Source organism: Acomys minous, assembly GCF_964271855.1.
Source record: "Acomys minous genome assembly, chromosome: 3".
In the NCBI taxonomy this organism is placed as follows: domain Eukaryota; kingdom Metazoa; phylum Chordata; class Mammalia; order Rodentia; family Muridae; genus Acomys; species Acomys minous.
In genome coordinates, this window is record NC_140485.1 from 82,338,112 (window position 1) to 82,349,147 (window position 11,036).

The 11,036-nt window shown below is 51.8% G+C and overlaps 1 protein-coding gene across 2 annotated transcripts in view; it reads left to right on the top strand.

Annotated features, from left to right (window-relative positions):
* The window catches only part of SLC52A3 (solute carrier family 52 member 3), a 14,203-nt gene extending 13,058 nt beyond the window's left edge, over positions 1 to 1,145 (top strand). For both annotated transcript variants that reach the window (XM_084775337.1, XM_084775336.1), the window contains exon 5: positions 144 to 1,145. In XM_084775337.1, the coding sequence (XP_084631463.1) occupies positions 144 to 356 (213 nt within the window). In that variant the 3' untranslated portion in view covers positions 357 to 1,145. The remainder of the gene's footprint in view (positions 1 to 143) is intronic.
* The last annotated feature ends 9,891 nt before the right edge of the window (positions 1,146 to 11,036 follow it).

Consider the following 11,036-nt stretch of genomic DNA (forward strand, 5'->3'; position numbering starts at 1 on the left):
CCTTTTACCTTGGAGGGATAGCTCCTGTGGCCTCCTTAGCCCTTGAGAGTCACCTCCGTAGGGCCTTGTGTCAGGGGGTGCTTATCCTCCTCAGCCTTGAGTCTCTTCCCTCAGCGTCACCCCTGGTGGCCTTGTCCCTGCAGGTGCTCTCCTGGGTACTGTTTGCAGCCTGTCTCAGCTATGTCAAGGTGATGCTGGGTGTGATCTTGCGTGACCGGAGCCGCAGCGCCCTCTTGTGGTGTGGGGCAGCAGTGCAGCTGGGCTCACTGATTGGTGCCCTGCTCATGTTCCCGTTAGTTAATGTACTGAAACTCTTCACGTCTGCTGACTACTGCAGCCTGGACTGCTCTGTCTAGGCTCACTTGGCCACCTCAGGACACCAAGTGTCCCCATCGCTGAAGTTGAAAGGCTGGAGAACCTAGAAAAACAAAGGGTAACAACCCTTCACCTCCTCCTACTCCCCACCGTGTGGTCATAGACCTGGGGCCAAGAAGCAGGAAGGCCAAGCCTCAGCTTTTCTGTAGAAAGACCCCCTCCCGACTTGCAGTCGCAGGGCACAGCCCTCGGCCACCGCTTACGAGCCCCGGTTGCAGACTTCATTCTTTGACTACTGAGAGATCTGGTTTGTAGCATTCGGCTAGATGCAGCCTAAGGACTGCATTAGGGGGGAGATCCCTGGGAAATCAAGGTGACCGTTGCTCACTGTGGGACCTTGGGGAAGTCTCTTGACTCTCTAGACCTCTGTTTCCTCATTAGAGGAGGGCTATAGTGCACACCCGCAGCTTGTGGGCTTAGGCCTCTCTCCCGCGTGGACACCCTCCCTAACACAACCCGGAAGTGATCAGAGGACTTGGGAGGGGCCCCAGCCTCCGGCCCCTTTCTGCGTCCCAAGAAAAGTCCCTCTCCAAGACACTGGCTGTAAAAGCCCCAAACACCTTGGCCCTGGATCCCAGGACAGGCCTCTACCTTCCCTGTCCCCCAGGACAGTGAGACCCTGAGATAAGCTGAGGGAAACCGTGCGTCTGAGTGAACCCCACCAGGACCTCAGAGGAGTGTCTCAGGCAGGAGGGGTTTTGTCTGTAATTATTATTATTTTGCATATTTGCATTTTTATAAAAATTAAAACTTTGTATGCTTTTATACAATGGGGCCGTGTACACCCAAGAAGTCCTGTGAAGGCTGCACTGTGTCCGTCTAATTCTAATCAAGTTTTCAGTCAAGGCTGAGAACCAAGGAAGCAAGAGCCGAGAGAGGGATAGGCCTGGGGCCAGCCCACTTTTCTGGACTGTTCTGGACTGTTGTCTCATGGCTTGCACATCCCTCGTTCCTCTTTACTCTAAAGTAGGGCCAGGGAAGATGGTTCAGCTGTTTAAGGCCAAGTCGTGACCGAAAGTAAAACTATTTCATTGGTGCTTATCTAGTTGCTCCTGGTGCGGTAGAGGTACGTGGAGGGGTGGGGGCGGGGCTGCAATCCCAGCATTCTGGAGACTGAAGCCTTAGAGTTCAAGAAATCCAGCCAGGCTGTCTGTGAGGGAAGTCAAGGCAGCAACCTGGAGCCGAAGCCAAGGAGGAATGATGTGTACCCACTCCCCCCCCCTCCAATATTTCCCCTCTCCCCTCCCCCACCACTCCCCTGCCAACACCCCCCTCCCTCGACCCGCCCCCCACCACTTATGTTTAGCTTTCTTTTCTTTTTTGGAGAGGGGTTTCAAGACAGGGTCCCGCTGTGTAGCCTTGGCTATCCTGGCTTCCCTTTGTAGACCAGGCTGGCCTTGAACTCACAAAGATCCACCTGCCTCTGCCTCTCTGAGTGCTAGGATTAAAGGCGTGCGCCACCACGCCTGGGGTGGTACCACTCACATCAATCAATAATAAGACCACTTCCCTCAGACATGGTCACAGGCCAGCCTGACTGGGCAACCCCTCCCTCAGTTGACTCTCTCGTCTCAGATGACTCTTGGTGGTGTGTGAGGCTGACAACCGAAGCTAACCAAGACAAGTGCCTTCAGCTTTCAAACAGACCCTTGGCTTAAAGGGACAAAATTCAGACGTCGTTTCCGTAAATATCTTGAGGAAAATGAAAACTGCCTCCCCTTTGTGTAGGGGGGAGAACGGATTTGTCTGCAGTGATGCGGGGTGGAAGTTAGGGCCTCTTTACGTGTGAGGCAAGCTCCCCGCAGCCTGAGCACAGTCCATCTGTACTTTCCCTTACACAGCTGGCCAGGATGTGGCCATGTGTGGCCAGAGAGCAGCATAGATGAGAAAGATAGTTCGAGAGTTGACCAATGAGTGTGGAGGGTGCGTGCGTCCGAGTGACATTCTGGCTCCCACGCTCTGTCGAGGGAGGAGGATAAGGTGGGGTGTGCCGGCAATTGGGAACCTGTGGGGATTTGGTCTGGCTTGACTGTCACCCCATCTTAGGGGCTTCCAGCTTGTATATTGGACCGAGTGAGCACAGCTGGCTCAGCCTCTTCTCAGCAGACTGGTGGGAAGAGCCTCACTCCCAGGATTTCCTAGGGGTGGGAGTGAGCAGCTATGCAGACGCGGTGTTCAGTAGTACCATCGCTACAAACAGTAAGTGCCCTGCCCACCGCAGACCCCTGATGCCCCTGGGGATCCTGTCCATCCCAGAGTAAGTCTGTCTGGCCAGTGACCTCTGGGGATCCTCAGCCTCTGCCTCTCAGCCCTCGGACCACAAGCATGCACCACCACCAAGGTCTGGGCCTTGAACTCAGGTTCCTGTTCTTGCAAGGCGAATTCTTTACTAAGTCACTTGCCCAGCCCCGGGAGTCCAGTCTTGAGTCTGACCCAAGATGTGGGATGTTTCTGTACCCCCACTGAATGGCCAACCAACAATATAAGTGCCAGCATGGAAGGTCCTAGCTGAAGGCTAACCTGGGTAATATGACAAGGCCCTGCCTTTTTAAAAAAAAATTTTTTTTTTTAATAAAAAAGAAGGAGACCAGGACTCTGAACTCAGCCTGGGGTTGGCATGGAGTTTTTCTAAGGATGCTGCCCCGAGGCAAGTGGGAGCAAAGTAGATGGTGTCTGAGAAGGTGTCTGGGGCTACAGAAGTGGCATCTTGGGCATTCTGAGCAGAGCAGTGTGTCACCCTGAGTGTATTTTGAGGGGGTAACCTTGAAAGGACCATAATGTAAGGTAGCTAGGACACCACTGGGGTGATCTGGGGAGAAAGTGCCACCCTGGCAGAGGGCCTTGGCTGGGTGAGCTGGGCGAGGGCCAACAGCACAGCACAGCAGCCTGGACTTTGCCCTTCCTTCTGCTGTCATACGAATGCTTTTCAGGACCTGGTGACCCCTAGACCAAAGGGACTCCAGAACAGCCAGGTCAGCAGGTGAGGGGAAATGGGGGGCCAGAGCCAGGGTGAGGTTTCTACCTCTGTCACAGGAACCCCAAAGAGATCCACTACAATCCCTCGAAGTAGGGGTCTCCTGGAGGCAGTGTACCCTGCCACTGTGTTGGTGTGGTTCCCTCAGGGAGATGTTCAGGATGGCCCAGAAGAAACCAGAGTCAGGCACCAGCCCCGCCATTGGCTCCCTTGAAAGCCTGGCCCAGCCAGCCTTACCTTTGGTTTAAGCAAGTCCTGTTCCTGCCCAGAAATCTTAGCTTCCCACCCAGTTCCTGCACAGCTGGTCTTTCCTTCCTGTCCTGGGGCAACCCAAAGCCTTGTTGGACAAAACAGTCCCACTGGGTGTGATCTCACTTACACCTTTAAAGTCCGGTGTGTGTGTGTGTGTGTGTGTGTGTGTGTGTGTGTGTGTGTGTGTCCTAGCCTGTGGACGGAAATAGGCCAAGGCTGAACTGCTTGCCCTGCACTCCACCCTGCCTCGCCCTGAGAAGGGTCATCAAGGGCATACACCATGCACGCCTTAATTCCTGCAACGAGGGAACATGCAGGGCACAGAGCACTTTGCATGTAGATGAACGAGGGCAGGCTCTAAAATTGACGATTATGCGCAATTACCTGAGTGGGCTCCTTAAGTCCACATCAGCTTCAACACACCAGAGACGCCAAAGGAAAGGCACAGACAGACGTCTGGGGCCAACAAGAAAAGCCTGGAGTCCTCAGTAGCTGGCTGGGGTCAAGTGGAACCCATACAGGGTGGGAAGGGAGGCAGAATTTCATCTTGCAAATGGGCACATTGGTTTCTGACTACAGCCCTAGAGATTTTGAAAGAGGGTCAACTTTCCTAGAGCCTCCACCCAGGCAGCAAATAGGCTCATTTCAGCTCTGGGAGACTCTGGCTAATTCTAAGCACTACAGTCTATTTGAATTTCAACTGGCTGATGTATTTAGAGACCAGGTCTCACCATGTAACCCAGGCTGGCCTCAAGCTCTTCATCCTCCTGAGAGCCAGGATCAAGGGTGTGTACCTCCAAGCCTACATTTCCATAGCTGCTGCCATGCAGTAGTTTCTTGCTGCATCAGTTAAAAAAAAAATGGTGGATGGAGCCGGGTGTGGTGGCGCACACCTGTAGTCCCAGCACTCAGGGAGGCAGATGAGGGTGGATCTCTCTGAGTTTGAAGCCAGCCTGGTCCAGGATAGCCAAGGCTACACAGTGAAACCCTGTCTCGAAAAAATAAAAAATAAAAAATGGCAGATGGTATTCCCTCTTGAGGACCCACAGCCCCTTGCTCTTGAAAAGTGTGTTGTTGTGTATGCTGATGGCCACAGGGCATCCCAGGCTGTAGATGTGGACACTCAGATCCAGATGAGAGGACGCCCAGCAGCCGGAGTCCCCTGGAAAAGGTGCTGCAAAAGTCAGGATACAAAATGGTTGATAGGCAGCTGAAGAGAAGGCCCAGGGGTTAAGAGAACTTAATCCTCTCGCTGAGGACCAGGCTTCCGTTCCCAGCACACACACACTGGGCAGCACACAGGCCCCTGAAACTTCCGTTCCAAGGGACTCCTACGCCCTCTTCTGGTCTTTTCGGACATCTGCGTTCACATGGCGTGTACGGACTGAGACGCGTGCTGCTGGCTCTGAGTTCTTCCTAGTGAGCTGGGACGTCAATGCCGAGGCTCACACTTCAGATCCATCCAGAGGAAAGAGGGCCCAAGGAGATGGAAATAGGAAACCGGGCCAGGATGGCTTTGCAGTCACATGCACACACAGCATGTGAAACAGGCTCACACATTTCCCTGGGCTCAGTTGTCCCTGGAACTGCCAAAGCACCCTGCCTACCCATCTCCACAGAGGCCTGCCCTGTAACCATGAGCAGCACGGCTTTAGAGGGCCTTGCCTGCTGCCCTGCCTGCTTAGCACCATGCCAGGACCAGAGGCCACCCTTGGCTATCTGTGGCAGGCCCTTCCCGGGAGGATGCTGTACCCTCGGCTTCCTTCACTCCATCCTCACAGAAGCCTCTGAAAGGCTTCGTGTATTCAGTGCAGGTTTGTGCATAAAGAAACTAGAGCTCAGCAGGTGTGGTGGTCTGTCCGCACTTAATCCCAGGAGTCCGGAGGCAGAGGCATGTGGATCTCTGTGAGTTCAAGGCCAACCTGGTATACATAGTGAGTTCCAGGACAGCCAGAGCTACATAGTGAGATCCTGTCACAAACAAGCAAACAAAACACACATAAACAAATAAACAAAAAAAAAGGGGGGGAGGAAGGAAGCAATGCTCAGATGAATTAAACACCTGACCTCAGCATCACATCAGTCTTGTTCAGTTCCCAGAGGAAAAACTTCAGATGGACATAGCAAGGCAGCAAGCTGTGAAGGGTTTAGTTAACCGGACAAGACAGGCCAGCTGTTAGGGGCCTGCCTGCCATCAACCATGGCAGCTGGAGCTCCATCCCTGGAAGCAAGCTGGTGGAAGGAGAAGAGAGAGAATCAAGCCCCACAAAGCGTCCATTGACCTCCACATACACATACTGTGGCACATGCACCTCACCACACAGAAGGTAACTTTGGAAAACGAAGGGTTTGAAACTGCAGCCACAAGGAAGAGAGAACACAGTCTTTGGGAAAAAAAGACCAGGTAGAACCCAGCTGCAGCAGCCCGGTCCTGGCCTCCTCCGTGCCTTCCCCAACCTAGGTGCTGACAGGAAAGAGGCATGCTTTCAAAGCCCCTTTACCCAGAATGCACAGGCAGATGTATTGGATGCTGCCCTGGGTGCAAGAATTGCCACACAAACCACTCAGACACCCATCTCAGTTAGAGATGGATGGTTTATTTTGAGCGTACACCCCAGGACTGGTCATGACCAGGGACACCAGGTGTGCAGCCAGAGGGCGGCGACGTGTGTAGATAGCAAAGTACATCACTGAATCATCTGAATCACCTGACCCTCTGGCAGGGAATGTTAGTGTCAGCTCTGAATAGCTGCTTCTAGGAAGCCGAGGTGAAATGTTTAAAAGTTTTGAACTTAGGCCGGGCGGTGGTGGCACACGCCTTTAATCCCAGCACTCAGGAGGCAGAGACAGGCGGATTGCTATGAGTTCAAGGCCAGCCTAGTCTACAAAGAGAGTCTAGGACAGCCAAGGCTACAGAGAGAAACCCTGTCTCAAAAAAACCCAACAATATCAAAAAACAAAAACAAATGTTTTGAACTTAATTTCGTCTTATAAGCTGAATACAGAAATGGCGGCAGTTATGTCAAAGAGTAGGCCTCAACAAATCCTGAACATCAAACTCATCCCGTCAGGCTATCAGGCTTGGTGGCAAGCTCCCTTACCCGCGAGCCATTTCTCTAACCCTCTATTGCCTTTTATGTCCTGGTTTAGAGGCCTGTTGGGCAGTCCCTCTCAGAGCTAACCTAACTGCCAGCAACCTGGGCCTGGCTTCCTGACTTCTCCACTGGGTGCACAGCGGCCCAGGACAGAGACCACAGAGCTCTTGGCTTCCTTGTGTCTAGCGTTGGACACAGTAAGGCAAAAGAGCTTTGATAGGGAATAAAATACTGGGGTAGAACCCGGGCCCGCAGGGTAAGCTAAAACACCCACAGCAAGCTGGAGGGACGGAAGCTCGCCCTTCACTAGGGGACTAGAGGAACAAAGGGGTTCTGGTGATTTTTTATTTTCTTTGACACTTTTTTGCACTTTGAATTTTTCTTTGACTGTGCATTTTTTTTTCCCTTCAAAATTCAATAAGATCTAAAGAAAGGAAGAAAGCTATAAGTAGATTCTATTGTTTAAGTCACCTTCAGCAGCTTCCTCTGGGCTCCCAAGGTCACCTGCACCTGACATAGATTTTTCTTTTTCAGTCCTTGGCTGTGTTTCCCGTGAGCTATGGACTTTCTTTGTTTCAAAAGTTTTGTCTCTGGACAGGGCTCCGTGCCCCTGTGCAAACTGACCTCTTTTCCTCCCCGGCCTGATGGGCTAAGCTTTGCTTCCAAGCCTGAGGACACCGCTCTGCACCCCCTGTGACTGGAAGCTGTGGGGGCAGCATGATCACGAATGATATGGTCCCCACCTCTCTGGATACCCCAGATTATTTTTGGAAGCACAGAACAAAACCCTCTGGCTAGGTCTCCATGGGGAAGCCTCCCGTTCGCCTCTTAGAGACTGTGTAACACACGGGAAGAGAGTGAGACTAGCACACACAACTAAAAGGAGGGAGGGGGCAGTCCACGGAAGCACACACCATGCCCACGCTCACTGGTGCCCGTGTAAGTGTCTCTGCAGGACCTTCCACTCGTGACAGTTTCTCCGCCAACCAAAGTCTGAACGAGACACGTACTTTTCTCTGCCCAAGTTTGTGAACGGAGTGATATAGAGAGAGGGTTTTCCAGCCCCAATACTCCAAGAGGCCTTGCTGCTTTCGTCATGGACTTTGACTGTCAGTTAAGAAGGTACATCTGAACTGGGGCGGTGGTGGCCCACGCCTTTAATCCCAGCACTTGGGAGGCAGAAGCAGGCAAATCGCTGTGAGTTCAAGGCCAGCCTGGTCTACAAAGCAAGTCTAGGTCAGCCAAGGCTACACAGAGAAACCCTGTCTCAAAAAAAAAAAAAAAAAAAAGGAAAGAAAAAAGAAGGCACATCTAAACTCATGGAAGAGTGAGCACATGGCAAGGTCGCTGACGAGACTGCTGAGAAGGAGCACCAGTGATGAGACGTGCGGGTGAAGGCGTGCCAGGGCGTAAAGCTCATCAGGAAGTCGCCCTGTCAGAGCCTCCGTGAGCAGCCACCCCGGTGTTACAAGGAAAGCCTGAAAGAAGCCCTGGAGTTTCGCTAGCCCTCAGTTGGCTTAAAGGTCACTAATTTTCAGCTGAGGTAGTAACTCTTACCTGTAATGCCAGCACTCAGGAGGCAGAGGCAGGTAGGTCATGAGTTTAAGTCCTGCCTGGTCTCCATTGTGAATCTGAGCCCAGCTTAAGCAACATAGTAAGACCCTGTCTCAAAACAAAAGAAACAAACAAAAGCACCGGCTGGAGATGTGTTCAGTAGCACTCAGAGGGCCTGGGCTGACTCTCAGCTCCACAGGAAAGATAACTGCTCTCCTGCATGTCACACAGCTGTGTAGGCCACTGTCCCCATAGCTTCTGGAAACAATGCTCTGCTGTGTGTGTTACACTGTCACCAGAGGAAGTGCTTCGGCAGCTGTCTGCTTCTCCGCCCATTTCTGCTCTGCCTCTTCTAGAGCTGTGAACATCTGCTTACGACTTGTCCATCTTCCTGATGAGTTGACAGTTTTGTTTTGTTTTGTTTTTTGAGACATAACCCTAGCTGGCCCAGAACTCTCTATGAGGACCAGGCTGACTTCCAACTCACAGGGGTCTGCCTGCGTCTGCTCCAGGGATTAAAGGCGTGCTCCGCTATGCTGGGCTGGCTTGACACTTTAAAAAAATTTTTTTATTTATTATGTATACAGTATTCTGCCTGCATATAACACCTACAGGCCAGAAGAGGGCACCAGATCTCATTATAGATGGTTGTGAGCCACCATGTGGTTGCTGGGAATTGAACTCAGGACCTTTGGAAGCATTGTCAGTGCTCTTAACCTCTGAGCCATCCCTCCAGTCCCTGGCTTGACACTTTTATCCTGAGAAGATGGTCCTCTTTCTCTGTTGTAATGGATGTAGAATGCCTGACTGACTTTTTGTTGTATAGTTACTGTATGTGTTTGCACGCAGACCCACGCCACTTGCATACGTGGAGGTCAAAGGACAGCTTGTGAGGAGTCAGTTCTGTTTTTCCTCTCTGGGTTCCGGAGACTGAAGTCAGGTGACCAGACCTTGGCCCTGTCAGTCTAATTCAACAATAAAAGGGAGATGTAACATTGCTACCCACTGTGACATTAGGAGAGTCACGGGAGTCGGTGCAAGCAAAGGGCTCCTAACAGTGCCCGGTGTGCGCTGGGGCGCACTGGGTGTTAGAAGCAGTTTTGTTGTGATTCTGAGCATCTTCAGGTCCAGAAAGAGGCAAAGGAGAAGCAGGGGCCCATTCCTGCGTGACTGCTCGGGGCATGAGCCAGATGGGGCTGGGACCCTTACTCAGGAGTTCATGGCATGGAGACTTTCTTTTTGGATATCATATGGGATCCCATTTGGGAGCTTGTGGGGGTTGAGAAGTCTCCCAAGAAAGCCACACAGCTGTGGGAAAGAGCTAGATCTGAAACGATGATGTTCCAAGCCGAGGAACCGCTGTTACATACTGCCCATCTGCAAACATATGTAGTGTTACCACAAAGGACTGCATACTTTAGCTGTCCACACAAACAGAAAGGGCGCTTAAAGGGTTTTAGGTGGTTTTGAAGTTTTGCTTATTTTTATTAGAATATAAAGTTCTAACAAAACTCAAAGCATTAGAATAAATGAACTAGAATTTCCAATGCTCCTCCTTACTGTGTGCGTGTGTGTGTGTGTGTGTGTGTGTGTGTGTGTGTGTGTGTGTGTGTCCCACCATGCAGTGTGGAATATTGCCATCGGGGGTCGCTGTCACTCAAAAAACAGAGAAAGATGGGCAAGAGCCTGCTGGCTGGGATGAGCTGGGGTCCCGCAAGCTTAGAGGAAGGCTTTGGAGCCGAGGCCTCACTTGCAGAATCCCCCAGAGGCTCAGAGAAGCCCTTCCGCATGGCCGACCTCACCCAAAAGAGACTTGTTATTTATAATTAAAATCGAACTTTGGAGGTGAGGAGGTTGACCTACGCGTACCAGGTTACATAGCAAGTGCATGCCACGCCTGGAATCTGGTCTATGCCCTGCCGTCTCTGATGTCATTTCTTCAGGGAGCCACTCTAACCTGAGTCTCTCTGTCCATTCCCTGGCATTTCTCCTCCATTGATCTCTCACTACAGTGGGAATAAGGTACAGAGAGGTTAAGCTACTTGTTAAAGGCCAAACCATAATAGTTGTAGTTTAACCTTACCCTGACCACCCATACTGCTTGACTGCTGGGAGCAAGCAAAACGGAAAGTGTGGCACCCATCTATCCCCTGCGTGTGCACGGACACACACACACACATACTACACATATACACACACCACACACACACATACACACACACCACACACACACACTACACACACCACACACACACACACACAACATACACACCACACACACACACACACACACACACACACCACACACACACACTACACACACACACACACACACACAACATACACACACACCACACACACACCACACACACACACACACACACACACACACACACACACACACACACACTCACCTATGGCCAGCCTCTAAACTAGAATATGTGATCCCTTGGGTGCTTCCATGTGAGAAGTCTCTCCCTTTCCTCCTCTGTGACACTGCCATCTCTGGCCACCCCTGGCGTCATGTCTCTGACGATGGTCAGGGGAGGCCTTTCCTGTAAAGTACCTTGTCCCTGCAGCCTGGGGGACCATGGGTAACCCCTTCCCCTGCACACCCACAGATCCACCCAGGGCAGGGACAGAACAGATCAGGCCAAAGTGATGGAAACCAAGTTTCAAGCCATCAGGAGGTCGAGGGGAGGGCTAGAGAGATGGTTTGGTGGTTAAGAGTACTTGCTGCTCTTGCAAAGGACCTGGGTACCATTCCTTGCGTACGTTCTTGACTC